The sequence below is a fragment of the Anoplophora glabripennis genome, unplaced genomic scaffold (genome assembly GCF_000390285.2).
Source record: "Anoplophora glabripennis isolate ALB-LARVAE unplaced genomic scaffold, Agla_2.0 scaffold307, whole genome shotgun sequence".
Taxonomy (NCBI): Eukaryota; Metazoa; Arthropoda; class Insecta; order Coleoptera; family Cerambycidae; genus Anoplophora; species Anoplophora glabripennis.
In genome coordinates, this window is record NW_019416980.1 from 68,457 (window position 1) to 88,991 (window position 20,535).

Sequence of the window (20,535 nt, forward strand, 5' to 3'; positions counted from 1 at the left end):
CCTGCGTGGGGTATGCACTTTCTAAAATTAGGGATAAATTTAGGAAAAACATAAAAATTTCATTTTTATTTTTTTTAGCGGAAGTAAGAGGGGGGTGTAACGAAGTGATTTTTCCAACACCCCACATTTGTGTTCCTTTCTATTTAATTTTATTAATAAATATAGTTTACCGTACCGGCATTATTAATGGCATTTCAAACGCCGTCCGTCACCGCGTAGCGCCAAGCCAATGGCCGGCAAATCCACACCGTGTACGCCAGTCTTCCGCCTGCCAGCCTAGGGACCAGTCGTACCGAGTCCCGCCTGCCGTCCAGCCAGCAATACGTCACCACCACCTGAGTAAGAATTTTACAAGTCCCGCTTAGGAGAACTACGCAGCCGCTGCCGAAGCATCGCCAGGGCTTAGGAATTAAGCCGCTGCAGGAGCGACAGTTCACACAGTTCACCACGAGGCATCGTCCAGAGTCCAGTCGAGCCGTCAGCCGTTCCAGTAAGACCTACGTCACCAGTAAGAAATTGGTAAGAATTTCACTAATTCCTGCCTGAGGAAACTGCGCAGCCGCCAGGATCCGCCGTACGAATACAGCAAACAAGCTGCCGTCCGAGATTCAGTTCCTCACGAGCCGCCGTAGCAACCAATCCAGCCTGAGAACAACTCCAGCAAACCGAGACGTCACCGCAGGAAGTAGGTAAAATTTCACAAGTCCAACCTAGAAGAAGTGCGCAGCCGCCAATCCGAGACAAGGAACCTAGGAAATAAGCTGAATTTGGAAATTCAGTTCCTCACCAGCCGCCGTTGCAACCAGTCGAGCCGCTCCAGCCCCAAACTACGTCACCAACAGGAATTGGTAAGATTCTGTTAAGTCCAGCCTGGCAGAACCGCGCAGCCGCCAGAAACCACTTCAGGAACCTTTCCAACACGCCGCTTGTGGAGAGGCAGTCGACATCCAGCCGGAGCAGCGAGCAGTTGGGTCCATCTCCTGTCATCACCAGAAGCCGTCCAATCCGACCATCACCGAAGTAAGTTAAAGGTAGAATTGGCCTAAATAAATGTAAATATATACCAATTGTGTGACTTTTATTCCTGTGTGAGGTCTAACTCTCTCTAGACCCTCTGGACATACCGTGTCTTCACTGCAGCCGCCCGCGTAGTGGTGTTTCTGCACTTCTGCAAACAGAAACTGGCGCCCGAGAAAACCGCCGCCGCTCAGGCGTCATAGTGACGAACGACAAAAATACCACGTCACACCCTAATGCATGAAAAAAATGCAAAATTAGCTCTAATTTGGAAAGGAAAGCACCCTATCGATGCTCCGACCTCGTATAGGCCGATTTGCATGTTGGATACCTTGGGGAAATTATTTGAAGCATTGATCAGGAATAGGCTCACCACTGAACTGAAGAGAAGAGAAGGACTATCACCCAGGCAGTTTGGATTTTGGAAGGAACGCTCCAGGGTACAGGCTGCAGAATTTGTTAAGGGTTGTGTCAGGCAATCGAGACATCGTATGTGTACTCTTTTTACGTTAGATGTCAGAAATGCGTTTAACACGGCGTCCTGGATTATTATTATACAAGAATTGAGGAGAAGACAAATACCAGACTATCTTGTTAGGATGGTGGAGGACTACTTTAAAGATCGTAGAGTCCAGGTTTCTCCAGGGGAAGAAATTGGGTGTCCATGGGAGTGCCACAGGGATCGATAATAGGACCGACCCTTTGGAATGTCCTGTATGATGGTGTATTAAGGCTAAATATGGGAGACCGGGTCTTGTCAGTGGCATTTGCGGATGACCTTGCGATTTTGGTAGTAGCAGACCGCCCGGAAGAACTGAAATGGAAAGCAGACCGGGCCCTCAGCAAAATCGATGATTGGATGAAGGACCACAAGTTAGTGTTGGCGCCGGAGAAAACTGAGGTGGTTTTGCTCAAAGGATTTAAAAGGAGACCAGTGGTGGATTTTGTGATACAGGGGATGAGCATTAGGCCCAAAAATTCAGTAAAGTACCTCGTCATCCATTTCGACGTGCATGCTACGTTTGGAAAGCATGTTTCGGAAGTATGTGCGAAGGCTGATCGGCACACAGGGGCCTTACAGAGAGTTCTCCCAAATCTAAGGGGATCCTCGCAGAAGGGTGGATTATTATTTAACCCAGTTCCTTTCGGGCCGTGGGTCATTCAAACAATATACTTGCAGAATTGGGAAAGCTGAAGGAGAAGAATGCATTGAGTGCGGACAACGGGATACCCCAGGTCACTCGGTGTTTGAATGGGTACAAGATGGGCTACAGACAGGGAAGAATTGCATGGTCAGCTCGGAGTAGTCCTTACTGCGGATAACATAATCAGCGAAATGCTGAGAGGGGTTTGGAGCTGGAAGGTTGTCAGAAATTATATTGCCACAATGTTGTAAACGAAGGAAAGGGAAGAGAGAGGAAGAGAAAGCAGGAAAACTAACAGGGAAACTCTAGGTGCTGATAAATGTCCAAGAACGATGCCAACACTTAGATTGCAGAGAGGAGAGGTGTTTTAGCCGGTTAAACTTCGACATAACCTGGGGCGATAGAACATAAGTCCAGGTATCCATGATGGATTTCCCCTCTCGAAAAAAAAAGTAGTGGTAGTAGTGGTAGTAATGGTGGTAATGGTGGTAGCGGTATTAGTGGTGGTAGTGGTGGTAGTGGTGGTAGTGATGGTAGTGGTGGTCGTAGTGGTGGTAGTGGTGGTCGTAGTGATGGTAGTGGTGGTCGTAGTGGTGGTAGTGGTGGTCGTAGTGGTGGTAGTGGTAGTAGTGGTAGTAGTGGTAGTAGTGGTAGTAGTGGTAGCAGTAGATTGCGTTAAATCACCATTTTTTGGGTTCCCCTGCTCTGAGTCAGTTTTTATGCGAAACACCCTGTATATTAAAATAATATCAGTAGAGTATATTGGAGAGTTCTAATCCACCCCCCAGCCCTTTTTACCACCCCACCACTTTTTTGGCCCAGCCAATTAGAAGACGGAGAGTTCTAATCCGCCTCTCCCACTACTTTCCTCCCACCACTTGGTCCCGCCTCTTTTTAACTCAGCTAATAAGAAGACGGAGAGTTCTAATCCGCCCCTCCCACTACACTCCTCCCACCACTTGGCCCCGCCTCATTTTTTTAACCCAGACAATAAGGAGACGGAGAGTTCTAATCCGCCCCTCCCACTACTTTCCTCCCACCACTTGGCCCCGCTTCATTTTAACACAGCCAATAAGACGACGGAGAGTTCTAATTCACCCTCCCACCCTTTGCCCTCCCAAACTACAATGCTCTGAATGACTTTAAATTGAACATTATTTTTAGTTTATTTTAAAATGTCGTACCAGGCAAGTATTTTCGATTTACCTGATCTTAAAATCGATATACCGAATACCCTGCCACCAGCATTTCAGAATAAAAATGATTGTGTGATAGGTGAAAGAAAATTTCATTTAAACAAATCAAAAACCAAATTTGTGTCTATCGGATTAGCATGATTTTAATTATGAACCCTATGTAACACTAAGTAGAAATAAATGTGACGCTTTAATGCTCAACATAGAAGAATGGAATATTTCCATTGATCCCGTATAAGATGAAAAATTTCGTATAGAGTTTGTAGAAGTCCAAAATTCTCGAGTTGTAAAGATTTTGAAAAATAATTCTTACATATTCCTAGGCTATGAAACTATATGCATTTTATGGGAATATGTATCTATGATCGAGTATCGACTGGCTATATTGGAGAGATTACAGTTCCCTAATTACTTTATGTTTGTGCAAAAAGGGTTGCAGAGTCAAGCTGGAAATATAATTGAAAATGCAGTGAATTTACTCCAACCGTCAAAAAATCGAAATAGTGAAAATTTCTCCATGATTATGGAATTAATTTATTTGTATCCAAAAGTATTTGAAGCTGAGTGTGGCCGTAATGAAGAAAGTTACATTTAATGAACAAGAAAATAAAATACACATCCTTATAGCCTGGCCGTTTGCATATAAAGAATCTAGGAAGAGATACTGGGAAAATTTTGCTAGTGACAGAGAGCGTTTCCAAAGAAAAATAGCTAAGCTGTCAAATATTATAAATCCTGTATTAGATAGTAGTCACAGACATAAAATATATATTAAATATTAAAAGATTTTGTTAATGTGTTTCTTCATAAAAATGTATTGTTACATTGCGTTTTATTGAAATGAAACAAATATTTATTATTTATATTTTATTAAAAATTAAACGGGTTACAAAAAGTATCAAATAAAAAATATACATTTGAAAGTGCACAAATACAATAATTTTCACAATGATAAAAGCATTTTGGTGTATCTTTTTGAAATACAGGTTGCTCTAGCAGTTCAACTACGGGAAGTTGAACAAACTACCTGATGTAGTCTGCCTTTTCCTTCCCTTTTACATAAATAGTATCAGTTGGATTGGGCATGTGTTGTAGAATATTTCCTAGCTTGTATAATGGTATGAATCCTTCATTCCAGTCGAGTCCATGATGATTTTTTTGTCAGCCATAGCCCATGCCTCTGAGACTGTGGTGACAACATATTGAACGGAAAGGGTGCTTTAAACAAGTGATGAAACATCTTCTCTCCATCAAAAGCAGCCAGTTCTTTAACGATATATTGTTTTCAATTTTGAATCCTTGAAAGTAATACTAATGTCATATTTTTAAGTTTTTCAACTGCTTCAACACATATATTTTTAAATAATATAAATCAATTTCTCTTCTTAATTGTTTAAGCTTTTCTATGAACTCTTGCAAGGCTTTTCTATATCTGAAGATCATCGTGTACTGTACTTATATACATGTTGTTACGGTATAAAACTGTTTAACCGGTTATTAAACCTGTCTAACAATTTTTGTCAGAGGATTATAGCGCAATAATCTGTCATGTAAAATTAAGCAGTATGCAGTAGTGTCTTTAACCACGTTTTCGCTTTTCTCAAGTTCAATCCACTTTGCACCGTCTCTTTCTGTCGAGAGCAATCTATATGCACAATCGGGCAAATAGATGAAAATTCGTCGGGTGTGTAAACAGGTTCTTTCGTTGTTTCATAGTAAGATGCTCGAAAATTTGAAAACATCTCATACAGAGAAGCAAGCTTCTTAGCCTTAAAATTTAAATAAAGATCTTGATGTGGATATCTCCCGCTATTTCAAAATACTCGAATATTGGTCAAGTTAATGTTGTCAAACCAACTCATATCACTTGTAATTTTTTGTTTTCTATTATGCTGAAATGCGACGACTACGTGCCTGGGTGTTTCAAGCTTATTACTTATTTTTACTGAAACGTGTGGAACTCTCCAAAAAATTTTATTAATTGTAACTAGGTTTTTCAGTATCGTCTGATAGCATCTAAGTCATTATTGGTGTGAATCAAAACTAATTCTTGTTTCATATTTAAAATAATTTATTTATAGTCTTCAAAATAGCCCATTAACATATTAAGTGGAATGCAAACGTTAAAATTTCCATCATCATCTGTAATTTTNCATGTGCACAAACATACACTAAACTTACAAGAACAAAATTACAAATTATATAATAATAGCAACAATAGCATGGAGTGCAACAGTTACACCGTCAAAAGATCCTTATCTAAATAATATTCATCTAAGATATAATAACATTTACTTAATAACAGATCCTTGACTTTGCGTTTAAAATGCAATACATGTAAATTTTTAAAACAATTAGGAAGATGATTATACATCTTAATACCCGCATATGAAATAGATTGTTCGAATTTATGAGTTCTATGCCTCGGTAATACCAATAAATTGGGATTCCTTGTTGTGTAATGATGCCGAGACGAACTATGAAGATATTTGTTAAAATTTTCTTTGATGTATAATAAAGAATGAAATATATAAATGCAGGGCAAACTCATAATTTTATTATTAATAAAAACCGGCCTGCAAGAGTCTCTAGGAGAGAGATTGAAAATAATTCTCATAATTTTTTTCTGCGATCTAAATAATCTAACAATGTCGGTGGCACTACACTACATTATAAGTAAGCAGATTATAAACCAGGCTGTAATAAATAGTTAACAATGAAGTCACTGGCAGTGATTGTCTTAATTTTAATAACGCATAGTATGACTGATTAAGCTTTTTAATTAATAAGGATATATGATCCGACCATCTTAAATTGTCGTCAATATACACTCCCAAAAGTCTGGTGCATTTTTTTGAAGTTATCGAATTGTTAAAAACAGTAAAATTTAATGGGGCTACCGGCGTTGTGTATGAGGAGTGGAAATTGATTTTTTTAGTATAAATGTGAAATTATTGTAAAATAGTTATTAAATAAATTAAATAGTGAGCAATGAAAAATTAAAACGTGAAAACAGGAGTGTGGTTACTTGGAAACAGGAAGAAAAGAAAGTTTGTAAGTTGATTTTGAGAAAAATAAAGAAAGGAGATAATTAATCAAAAAGTTAAGAGAAATACGAAGAGAAGATAATTTAAATAATTAAAAGGTCCAGAAATAATTAAAGAAGACGGAAATCGTGTATATAAAACATAAACAGGAATAAAAAAAGGTAATTAATTGACAAATATTAAATTATCAACCTTTCCCAGAGGATAGAGTCTCCTGTGGAGGACCAAATACCAGATGTAATAGAGGAGCAGACAGACGGTAGAAGATTTGTTCTTGGAGCAGAGTAGTTAGATACGAGAATTGCAGTAGAACTTTAGAAAAACGTGACAGCATCATAAAAGTTGAACGGAAGGAGCAAAACTGTGTCCAAAATTAGAAAATAATTGAGAGATTTTATATATAATTGTCAATAGAAAGAAGTTAATTAGTTAATAGTACTGGCCCTATAGGAAAATTAATACTTTCAGGTTTATTTTGTTTTGAAGAATTTTTTAATTTCAAAATTAATAAATTTTCATATTAATCAAAATTTAATTCTAAGAATAACTTATCGTGGTAAAAAGAAATCTAAATTTATAAAAAAGAAAAACAAAATATAAATTTCACTGATTAATCAATTGGAGGTAAGTAGATTTTCCTATTTGACAATCTGAGCTATCCAAAGGTACATAAACATAAATTATACATATATACCTACAAATAAATATACAAATAAATTACACGACTAATAAAATGACATTACAATATACTCACATACATACATACAAAATCTTCATGAAATATTAAGCCATGCAAAAGGCAGAGTTCGCATCCATCCAACACAAGATCAAATGGCAGCGCTCTTCCACTCAACCAGACAAAAATCATAATTAGCACATAATAGAAGACTATAATACATGACTTAATGAATTAAGTAACACAGACCCCTCCTGGGAGCTGTATAACCATGTCGCTGGTGGAGGGGCTTAAGTAGCTACAGTGAACCCAAGAGCTAAACCGGCGGGAGTTTTATACTCCTGGCAGGGTCACCCAAGCCGGAAAGGTCGAGGGAGAGTAGTGAAAACTAAGAAANTTCGGGAAGAAACGAGAAATATGTATATGAAAGATGTTAATTTGGACGCCAACCTACTGAATAGAGTATTAATTATTTCTCCTTTCCCCCCGACACCCCAGCAGGTATGGGATGGAAACAATAAAAGGGTACAAATTAAGTTATTATAAAATATAAAAGAAAATAGAACACGACAGTGTCTCAAATTTTTATTCAACTCTCACCCGGAGTTCGTAGTGGCTGTGACGATGGTGGAGGTGTCTTACAGTCCTTTCGGGTAATGCTGTCTGGTTTCACACTTGACTTGTTGCAATGGTCACATGGTCACCTAAATTGCGTTCTAGTTGCCTGGGTTTTCAAACAAATATTAGAGGTCCTCAACTTGGCAATTTGCCTCGGCTTATGGCATTTACAGCGGTTAATTAGCACTAGCTTTGATTGAAATTAGTACTACCATCTTTAATTATCACTAGCTTTATCACTAGCTGATTATTACTAGCTGATTATTACTAGCTATTTAAATTAGCTGTCTAAACAGACAGCTAGTCTGAACTACTTGTCTAAACTAATTGTCTAAACTAATTGGCTGGCTTCTAAAACGCAACGTGGGAGAAGAAAAACCTAATTAGTTCTAGATAGATACCTGGGGAAACCTGCTTACTCACTACTAAAATATATTTAAAAAACTATGTACAAATCTATGAACATCTGAATTTATTTACTTAATTATTGGTATAATTACCGTTTCACGGTGTAGGATGATGTAGATTCAACGTGATTTTACACAAAATGGCTGCTTTAGCTCGAAATCACTAGAAACTGTTAATACTTTTCACCAGCCAGAGTCAGAATGAAAAATGGCCATGCAGGGCCTTGCCTCTAGTTTTTAAGAACTGGAGTTCCAAAAAAATATAATCTTCTGATTGGCTCTCACTCTGTACTAAACTGGTTAAAACTTTATACAATTAAAAATCCCTACTTTGTATAAACATAATTGTTCTTTTAATATCCTATCTATTTGTTCAGTGTTCATAGGTTCCGTTTCCCAAATATCTTATTTAGACTATGGTTCTATGACTTTTGCGTTTTATGCAACAAGCGGTGTGTGATGTCAAACATTTTAAGGTTAATCTTAAAATTACATAAATAAGTACATTGTTGTCGATGGTTATAATGCTGGAAATAACTGTTTTTATACCAATATGCCTTAACAAACTACGTATTTACAATATACAGGTGGTGTACCTAAGCTAAAATATTTACAGAGTATGCATCTCAAGGTTGTTGTTATTTAAACAATATAAGTAAGTACGGTGAATTCGTATGATTATAACTAGTTCCTAAAGACCTACACTTTCAGAACTGCACATAACATAGTAAAGTACGTGTAATGGGTATTCATATGGCTGCTACATTAAATTACACCTGTGGAAATGTGTCTGGAATATTGTGACATAATATAAGATGTTACAGTGCATTAAATCAAAGGATCTCGGAGTTTAGATTTTTTGGATCGCTGAGTCTGAATCGGAGATTAGTTTGTCTGTATCAGGCCATTTTAAGATTGTTTCAAAGTCATATCAAGGTCAAATTGAAAAAAAAGCCGAGCAATCAAGTCCGACCACATATACAGGATTTTGGAGTCGCTGAGTTCGAAAAATTTAGAAAAAATATTGAAAAAATTATAACAGTAGGAGGACAACACATAGAATAGTTTTTGTTATTCAATAAATTATGCGCTTTCATTGAATTTATAAAATTATTTTAATCATAATTCTCGCAAATAACTTCATTCAGTAACATTTTTAAATTCCTCTCAAGAAACTAATACTTTACTCTTGCACAAATTTACGTTTCCTTATTTGCTAACCACCCTGTATGTTATCTTGAAAGTCTGAGTATGGCTAATTGACTTTTCACGATAAGCAAAACTATTTATGAAGAATGACTTTTTCCCTTTAAAATGCTAAATAAGGAAAATTACAAGTATTGTTAGGTCCATCCGGGGACACACTGTATATAAAAGTAGGTTGATAGACATACCAAAAAAATTTAATAAAACTTATCCCTCAAAGGGTTGAAAACCACTTACAGACTAGGGTCACACTCACCCTTTTAAGTCGCACACTTTTCTATTCGATATTTTTTCCTGAATTTTGTTACCGCTGTTTTTTGGGGTGGTTGATTACGAATCTGAAGTCCCAATCCGAAAATTCCTAAATAAAAGATGCGGATCCAATATGACGGTTGTAAAAATCGGAAAAACATTCAAAATTTGAAGAGATTATGGCTGAAACTAGTTACACGGTGGTTTTCAAAGTCGCTAATCACGAATATAAGGTTTTAATTTGGAAATTCTTAAATCCAAAACGGGGACCCACTATGCCGGATTGAAAAGTACAATAGAAATTGATATATACTACCTAGAAATGCGTTATGAATGTTTAAAAAATGTCTCTGATACAGAACTTTTTTTGTTGGGCTGAGTACTTAGGTATGTATAATATTTATAAATATTTTCGTTATTTTACTCATCCTGTTTATTCATGAGTACTAGTTATTCAATTAATTATTACTCCCCTGCGCTGACCAAAAATTGTATATTTCAATGTTTGACTCTCCCCTCAGTTAAACCTGTAATTTTGTATCGGCGTGTATTTATTTGAATTAGATATTTTTTGCATAAAACATTTATTATTTGTTTACATTTATTTATTATGTTTATATTACTTTTTTTCTTTAGTCTGAGCTTGTCGTCTAATTAGGACCTTTGTACATTAGGTACGTTAAATAAATAAACAAAACAAGTCAATTAGCTGTATCCTTGCGCGGTTTTCAGACGATAACAGCCCTCTACAAATTAAATCGGCAATTAAAAAAGAAGAAAAAAACGTTAGCCGTGTACAGCAATTCATTCTAAATGATACGTACCATATGCCGTGTTTCATATACAGCTAATATATAACAGGTCGGTGTCACGACGAAAGTAATCTAGCATACATTTCGATTAATATTTTACGACTGAACATTAATCAAATCCGAATATGAATCCTACATTTCCGCATTAATTACCATTCTTGCTACTTTGCATTTTTGCCGGACAAGTTGACAGATATTTTAACGGACAAAAAGTGGGTTGTTTGGCATCAGTGTAAAAAATTAAACGTACCTGGGATTTTTGTGTCATCATCAGGTTTCACTTTGCTGGATTCTTATAATGTAACAGCACTTACAAAGCGGAACTGATTGATTTCGGGTTTTTAAATGCATTTTTAAGCGTCTAAATCATCTTGTAATCAATTATCAAATATTTGTTGTAAAAGTTGTCTGAATTTTTTTCGAATAAAAAAATTACTGATTGAATAATTTCTTTGCTGGTTTCCACGTCATCGGTTTAGGCTTCTTGACGTTTCGATAGACATATCATTCTCTTCTTCAGAGGAAATTCTGAAATTGCAGACTAAGTCCTCTAGCTGATATTTATATTTGTTCTATGTACTGGTCCACAACGTTCCGTTCTAGTCCTTATTTTTTTAGGAACAATCTCCAAACTGATTTAAATGTTGGCTTAAAACTTGGGGTACAGGTTTTTTTAGGCTGCTAAATTTAAATATGCAATTGCTTTTGACGCTGCTTGTAGAGGGCGCCACCTATAAGGGTACGCTTGAATTAAATTTGTCCTAACTTTTTTGCTACCCCATTGACGTTTGTTATTAGTACGTTTATTTCCCTATCAATTTTAAGTAAAAAAACTATACTAGTTCGAATTCCCTCAGACCAACCGTTCTGAGATATTGGCTTATGAAGAGTTAAACGCTCACCATATTTTTCAAATTTTATTAACTATTTAAGGTGAAACATTTTAAAATTTATTTCTACCATGTAATCAGTAATGCAATGATTTTGAATTTTAGCTCTTTATAGTTTTTGATATAACTAACCGTTTTCGAGAAAATCACTACTGACTAAACGGTAGTATTGTTTACTAGTCAGCCCTCTGAAAACGAATCACCCTGTATAAGTCAAATTATTTTTAAAATGTGCATTTCTTGCCGCCGCACCTGAATCTATTTTGAAATATTTTCCTCAATTATATTCCAGCGAACTTTGTCACAGCGCTGACTCACCCTGTATATAGTGTGTCCCAAAAATAATGAAAGAAATTCCTTTTTTTTCAGTTGAAATTGAAAAAAATCGCTGAAACAGGTCAATTAGTAAATAGAATGTCACTTTTCTTTAATATTTTCTATTTTTTTTAGCAATGTTTGACAGACCTATAACATTACCGCATTTTTTTTAATGGGACCCTCTATATTTTATAGTACAAATAGATAGCCCTTCTAAATAATAATAGTACTACTTTTTATTTTATTACAGCAAATGTTCAACGTTAACTATCGCACAATGCCCAATTCGATATTCAAAGTTATCAATTAATTACATTTTGAATAACATTTGGTGTTATATTTCGAACTTTTTCTCTGATTCGATTTTTCCATCCTTCGACAGTGTCTGGCCTACTCACATACACTTTGCTTTTTAGATAACCTACAAAAAAAATCTAGTGGGATTAAGTCAGGGGTGCGTGGTGGCCATTCAAGTGGCCGTCTTCTGCCTATCCATCGATTTGGGAAAACTTCATTAAGGTAATATCTTACATCGAGGCGAAAATGTGGAGGGGCTCCATTTGGTTGGAACTAGTCATCACCGGCAGGCATATCGTGCTCATTAGGGTTAGGAAAAATTAATTCCAGAGCTTGAATATAATATACAGGGTGTTACTTTTAAAATAACAAAGTTTTGTAGCGCTCACGCGAAATGGAACACCCTGTAAATCTAAAAATATTTTCTTATTCTTTACATGGCCCACATGATTCCAGGCAACTTTTATTAAAACCATTTGTTTAATAAATTTTACAGATGCAGAGTTACAGGAGAATCCCTATTAGGTGGAACACCCTGTATAAAAATATACAGGACTTTGTAGAAACAGAAATCTTAAGCTATTCGCGTATATAAATTTAATAGACATATAGACGGGGATAAATTAAGCTATTTACGTAGAGAAATTTAGCAGACATCATGAAATAATATACAGGGTGTTTCTAAAATAGGGTTCCAAACTTCTGCTGCGTTTATAACTCATTAAAATAAGCCAAAAAGTTCCTATTAACATGTGCCCTAAAACGCACCTTTAGGAAGTTATATGCCCTTAAAGGAGCTCAAACAAAAGTGTTTTTTTTCTGTTATTGACAAAACGGTCGCAAATAAATAGAAAAAATTTATGGGTCTTACATAACTTTTTACGTTAAATAACATGGGCTACTCCGTTTTTCTACATGCAAATCATATGCGTCCTATTTAGGTTGGTGAAGGGGGTTTTCGACCCGTAATTTTTTTTATTTCAATTTTTTACAATGTTCTCTACAGATTTATAAAATGTTAATAATTTTACGTAAAAAATATTATCTTTTTCCAAATCGATATTTCCAATGGTTTTCGAGTAAATTGAGTTTGAAAATTAATCTGCTCTTTAAGTTATTAGGCCAAAAATTACAAAAATCTGTTTACCATGGCAAATAAAAGACTGACGTTGCCACAACGCTTAACAATTTAAGTTATTGATAAACTGTCAATTGAGATTTGCAGTGTTTAATTAATAAAAGTGGTGAGTGGAAAATTTAAGTATACAACATTATTGCAACACATAAAATGGAGTCATATTCAAACACGGAAATGGCAGATATGCACTTTATGTACGGTCGTGCGGCTGGAAATGCATCAGAATCGAGACGTCTGTATGCGGCAGCATACCCGAATAGAAAACTTCCTTCTCGACAGGTATTTCAGAGGATCCATCAACGTTTAAGAGAAAATGGTTAGTTCCAACCAAGAGTAAATGATCGTGGCAGAGACAGATTTGTAAGAACACCGGTGATGGAAGAAAATGTATTGAGAGCTGTGCAGGACAATCCAAGAGTTAGTGTAAGATGTGTCGTACGTATGCATAAGTTTTTCCGTAGTTTGGCGAATTCTTTGCGAACAACTACTTCATCCTTTTCGTATCCAGCGTGTTCAAGCTTTAAATCCGAATGACTACGAACCACGTCGGCAGTTCTGCCAATGGTTTTTGCGAAAATCGAGGCGGATTCCGAATTTTGCAGCTCTTATTTTGTTTACGGTTGAGGCAAGCTTCAGTAAAGATGGTTATGTCAATTTTCATAACGCTCTGAATGGGCTGATGAAAACCCACACGGCATATTTCAGTCCAGACATCCGTCAACGTTTGAGCAGACATTTTAGGCGATCGGCTAATCGGACCGTTTGTGTTGCCTAATCGATTGAATGGTGAGGATTATTACAATTTTTTAGTTAACGACTTGCCAGGACTTTTGGAAGATGTCCCTTTAATTGAACGCCAAAGCATATGGTTTATGCAGGACGGGGCGCCACCTCATTACCTACATAATGTAAGACAACACTTAAGTGAGATATATAGAGAAAAATGGATAGGCCGAAGAGGTCCTGTTCCCTGGCCTCCACGTTCCCCTGATCTTAACGCCCTGGACTATTTTTTGTGGGGTCAACTTAAGGCAAAGGTTAATAAAATTCCAATTGAGACCATTCAGCAACTACGGGAGGAAATTGAAACCGCGTGCATGGAAATAAGACAAACACCTAGAATTTTCCAAAGAGTTCGCAAATCATTGAAGCGTCGAGCTAGATTATGCATCGAAATGCAAGGTGGTCACTTCGAGCAGTTCTTGTAATTTAACTTATTATTACTAATTTGAAACCCATAATTTTCTATTTCACATTTAGCTATTGTCTGCAGTAGTAATTAGTTCTCTTAAACGTTGATGGATCCTCTGAAATACCTGTCGAGAAGGAAGTTTTCTATTCGGGTATGCTGCCGCATACAGACGTCTTGCTTCTGATGCAATCCCAGCCTAATAACTTAAAGAGCAAAGTAATTTTCAAATTCAATTTACTCGAAAACCATTGGAAATATCGATTTGGACAAAGATAAAAAATTTTACGTAAAATTGTTAAGATTTTATAAATCTGTAGAGAAAATTGTAAAAAAAATGAAATGAAAAAAATTACGGGCCGAAAACCCCCATCACCAACCTAAATGGGACGCATATGATTTGCATGTCGAAAAACGGAGTAACCCATGTTATTTAACGTAAAAACTTATGTAAGACCCATATATTTTTTTCTATTTATTTGCGACCGTTTTGTCAATAACAGAAAAAAACCAGTATTGTTTGAGCGCAGTTAAGGGCATATAACTTCCTAAGGGTGCGTTTTAGGGCACATGTTAATAGGAACTTTTTGGCTTATTTTAATGAGTTATAAACGCAGCAGAAGTTTGAAACCCTATTTTAGAAACACCCTGTATAAATTTACAATATCCACCTAAGAGCGGCCATCCACCCTTAGGTATGAGAACTGGAAATATATACCCTGTATATTAATCCGATTTTCGAGTCATATGAATATATAAAGTTGAAAATTTTAACAGGCGATACAACACGGACGAAAATCATAATCTGAAAAACCGTTGCTGTATTCACACCCGTAATACGATGCGAAACATCGCCTTAATGTTAAAAATGTTGTCAACGCCGTTCTTGATTGTGAAAATTCGAAATATTTGAAATTATTCATGTTTCGTGGGTGAAAACGTACAAAGGTATTATGTTTTTGAAACCGAGAGAGTTGCAAGAAACTAAATTTGTACAGGAAATAGCTAATATGATGCGAAACATCGCCCTAATGTTAAAAATATTGTCACCGCTGTACCGCTGTTCTTGGTGGTGAAAATTCGAAATATTTGTAATTATCCAAATTTCGTGGCTGAAAACATACATAGGTATTGTATTTTTGAAACCGAGAGGGTTGTACGAAACTAAATTTGTACAGGACATAGCTAATACAATGCGAAACATCCCCCTTAATTTTAAAAATGTTGTCACCGCCGTTCTTGGTTGTGAAAATTCGAAATATTTGGAATTATTCTTCTTATTGACAAATTACGAGTTGGGAATCGACAACAACTTTTTAAATAATGGGAACATAAAAAAATGTTATATAGGAAAAATATTCCAAATTAGGTGATCTTTATCATGACATATTCAAAAATGTACGTTGCTGGAAAAAAATTTGTTTGAAGCGCCGCGCCGCGACGCTTAGCGTCGTAAAGATAATTTCTGTATTTTGAACCTACCTTCAAGTATAATTAATCAGAAATGCAATAGTTTCTAAAATAATTTATTTTTCTCAGCCGTGTGCAAACATATCAAGCAGTTTCGAAAATATTAATTAATTTCCTTCTTTTTCCTAAAATTTTAACACCCCGTATTTTCGCAACGGGATATTTTTGGACCATAGTTTATAAATTAATTTTCTTTGTAGAATCACTCCTTCAAATATTGGCATATCATTAACGAACACCCTGTATATGAAATATTTAACGCAATTAACGGTAGAAACCATTATCCTGAACTGATAAAAGTTGTAATATAGAGGCACTTTTATCGGTTTGTTAGGGATTCGAAAAGAAAAATCCAGCTAAAAACTGGCGCGGATTGAAAGACCATAACTCCTATCTGACAAATGGCGTCCACTAACGGTAATAGTGCAGTCAAAACGGCGTCACGTTACAGAGAGAGTGTAATAATCCAAACTTCAAACGGCGCTAATCCCCGTTATAATTCACGACGACGGGGCTTCATCTGGAGGGTCAGGGGTGGCCGGTTCTGCCGCCGAGAAGCGCTAACCCGCATCCTTTTTATAAATGGCTCGCAGGCTGTGACGTTTAATATCCATACATTACACAAACCTATCCGCCGTATCCCACTACGGCCACCATCAAAAAGTCGTCCGTCCTTTTTTTACTCGTAACATGATATTTTTAAAAACCGATGTACAGAACGGGAGCAAAAAGCCGGTTCAGGCCACTTACTTAAAATGCTGTTTCAGTGAGGGACGAGTTCGTCTGCTCCCACTCTCTGATTACAGGAATGAGACCGAGGGGGCAGAGGAGGATTTGCAATCTATGTCGGACCTATTTCTGTGTCTGAATTAACTCATTTATCATTTTCCAGGGCGGTTCGCCACAAATTGCCACCCTCGGTACTGCAGTCATCCTCAAACAATTTAAACTATTAAAAGTTGATTCGGCGGTTTTTGTTGGGGAGTATGGCATGTTGTTAGTTCGCCTGTGTCTACAAACTTTTAAAATTATTTTTTAAGGATAACCATACATTGTATTAAATCATAAAATGAATTAAATGTCACAAAAAATAATAAATAAATACTTATCTCACTTAATAAACGTAAATACAGGGTGTTAGTAAATAAGTGCGACAAATTTCAAAGGGTGATTATACATGAGTAAATAATGGCAGTTTGCTTATAAACGTATGTCCGCAAATGATTCGTTTTCCGAGCTACGGGGTGTCAAAGTTTTTCTTAAAAACTGACGATTTAATTTATTGCTCTGAAACCGGTCGAGATGTGCAAATGAAATTTGGTGGGTTTTAAGAGGTAGTTATTGCGCATTTTTTGACACGCAATTAAGAATTTTATGTTCATCATTGGCGCGCGTACGGGTAATAATCTCAATTTTTTTAAAGAAAAAAATGGTACGCCACTGAGATATTACAAATTAAAAATCATTTTTGAATTCCTCGTTCAATTTGTGACAAAAAATCTCTCTTGCCTTTTCTTCGTATGGGGCGCCGTTTTGATGCAAAAAAATAAAACATCTTAACGCGTATTTTTTATTTCTTTAATACATTATCAAGAACTATCTAATACAATAACATTAAACCAGAACAATAACAGAAAATAACACTAATAAAATTTTGAAAAGGCGCAAAGCTACAACAAATGTTCAAAATGACCTCCCTCAGACGTGACACAAGATTCAACTCTTCGCCTCATTGATTGTCGTATTCGCGCAAATATTCCTGGTATATTTCTTATTGTCTCACAGCCGACTATAATTCGATTCCTCAGGTCATCAACATTTTCAACGGGAGTGGAATAAACTAATGACTTAAGAAAACCCCAAATGCAAAAATCAAGAGGATTTAAATCCGGCGATCGAGCAGGCCAATGTTCCGTACCTCCCCTACCTATCCAACGATTTGGATATACTGTGTCTAAGTGATTACGTACATTAATGCTAAAATGGGCTGGTGCACCATCATGCATGTACCATAGGTGTTGTCTCAGCTGTAGAGGAATTTCTTCAAGAAGAACAGGTAACTCTTCCTGTAGGAAATTAAGATAAGATTCGCCTGTTAGTCGTTGTGGGAGGAAATATGGACCGATTAAATGATCATCAATTACCCCAAGCCATACATTTACGGAAAACTGATGCTGAAAATGAGCTTCAAAGATTCCATGGGGGTTTTCCTCAGCCCATAAGTGATTGTTATGGAAATTTCGTATACACTGTCGTCCAAAAGTAGCCTCGTCAGTAAACAAAACGGCATTTAAAACATTAGGAATTTGAGCGATTTGATGATTAATCCATTGGCAAAACAATAGGCGCAGAAAAAAGTCTCTAGGTAGTAGAGCTTGCACACGTTCAATATGAAACGGATACAATTGCTGTTCTTTAAGAATTTTAAATACAGTGAAGTTGCTTACATTCAATATGTTGGCAATTTTTCGAGTACTTGTTTCAGGTGACTCCGCAATTAATTCGAGAACTGCTTCTTCTAGTTGCACAGTTCGTACTTCTCGAGGGCGCCCACAGTCAACCGTTTGTTTCTTAAATGAACCATTTTTGCGCAAACGTTGATGAAGGCGAGCAAATATTGTGTAATGAAGTACCCTACGTCCTGGATACAACTGAGCATACAATCGTCGAGCTTGCCGACCATTTTCATTACTTCGACCATAGACAAAATGCATGTCTGACAAATTCCGCATTTGTAAAATTTTCCATTCTTTTCGGTAAAAGAAAAATTAATTACTTATTAACACTAATGTTATAACAAACTAAAAGCTTAATAAATTAATAATGACGAAACGCTAATTTGACATTCCTTAAAAATATTCGTATTTAACAGACAAATGTTGACAGTAGCGTACTAGGTAATGTATTAAAGAAATAAAAAATACGCGTTAAGATGTTTTATTTTTTTGCATCAAAACGGCGCCCCATACAAAGAAAAGGCAAGACAGATTTTTTGTCACAAATTGAACGAGGAATTCAAAAATGATTTTTAATATGTAATATATCAGTGGTGTATCAATTTTTTCTTTAAAAAAGTTTAGATTATTAATTGCGTGCCAAAAAATGCGCAATAACTACCTCTTAAAACCCACCAAATTTCATTTCAGAGCAATAAATTAAATCGTCAGTTTTTAAGAAAAACTTTGACACTCCGTATCTCGGAAAACGAACCATTTGCGGACATACGTTTATAAGCAAACTGCCATTATTTTCTCATGTAGAATCACCCCCTGAAATTTGTCGCACTTATTTACTAACACCCTGTATATTGAGAACCGCTGGAGTTGGCAGGGAAGAACACGTCGTACTCTCACGTGACACATTAGAAAATGTTCTATATTGCTACCAAAAGTTCTGCCTTATATTCTGTAAGCAGTAATATTATGGACTTTTCTGTCGCTTTCAACTTTTTTAAATATTCTCAGAAATATAGAGTCTGAGGAATTTAATTCCAGAGAACAAGTAGGCCATAGAATGGAACTACCGCACATCATTGATTTTTTTGACATATAAAATTATTTTAGATATCCCCAAAAATATCAACTCTAGAGTGGTCTAATAAGGTGGAACCACATTGTGTAACTATTATATTCCCTAATATAATCGAAAGGTACTTCTTCAATAAAAACGTATAAATTACAAAGATACACCAAAAAGTGGCCAAAGACCCATTAGGCCAATCAATAGAGGTTTTGTTTCTGACAAAAGTACTAGTACGGACTATGCCATCATATAAAAGACAATTTGCACCTAGATATTGTAACGAATTGGAAATGTACACAAAGAATCACGAATGAAAAGTTACCTGACCAAACTTTGGATAATAAATAAAAATTAATTATTAAGATAGCAAACAATAAAAGAGTATAAAATTGTTAATATAAAGATTCTGAATATAAAATAAAAACCAATTAAGAATATCACATAGTATAAAATTGATAATTTTAATTTAATTCACAAGTATAAAATAATTTTTCAAAAGAATGCATGACATCGACACTTGTTAACACTCAGTACAATGAGAAAACAGAATTTAAACCTAGAGCGACATATATCAAATAAAAGCCCAATATCCATAGATGAATCTGGTATGCATATTTTGGGAAGACGAGTAGCTGTAGAGAAGATATCTTAAATGAACTTAAGACATATATGAAATTTTTCTTGTTAAATGTCAAATTAAATTAAAATTTGGCTTTACAAGTACCTGGAGATTACCTAGAAAAAGAACATAAAATAAGGAATATTTTAATAATTAGTAATAGAATTGTATGTAAAAATAAAAGGACATTTGTAACAAATGTATTAGTTATAAGAAGTGCAGTGAAAAGTGTTGTTAAAAAAAAGGACATCCAAGGACCGGAATTTCTATGAAGGGACCTTAAGAAAAATTAAGACCAGAAAAATCCAGAAAGAAGGAAAAACAAAAGTTTATTTGTTCGTTACGGCTTGGGTTTTGTAAAAACTAGAAATTAGAGAAGCAGCTCCAATAAATTTTAAATAATTTCAAGAAATACAGTCAAGGAAGTAAATTAAACTCACCAGCAAGGTAGAAATTTGTTTGTTCTCAAAATCCAGAGAAAGAAAATTTGCCATCGAAGAAAAAAATTCCGTTACCAGTATAAAGCAGTTTCCAGAGAGGTTTCCATTGGCCCCATAAATGGTATACATGACATCTACATCGTTTCCAATAAGGAAAGATGCAAGTAGCAGATAACAGGTACCTAAAATTTAAAAAACTGAGCTGAAACAAAGTTATAAAAGGGACAGTCATGTTAATTTTAAGACAAATTTCAGTTTGTAGATAGGGTGTGCATT

General features: G+C 35.7%; 1 protein-coding gene across 1 annotated transcript in view; it reads right to left on the bottom strand.

The window, feature by feature from the left end:
- Positions 1 to 2,529: 2,529 nt before the first annotated feature.
- The window catches only part of LOC111692064 (integumentary mucin C.1-like), a 54,672-nt gene continuing 36,666 nt past the window's right edge, over positions 2,530 to 20,535 (bottom strand). Inside the window, exon 2 of the mRNA XM_023455764.1 lies at positions 2,530 to 2,893. Coding sequence (XP_023311532.1) covers positions 2,530 to 2,893 — 364 coding nt within the window. The remainder of the gene's footprint in view (positions 2,894 to 20,535) is intronic.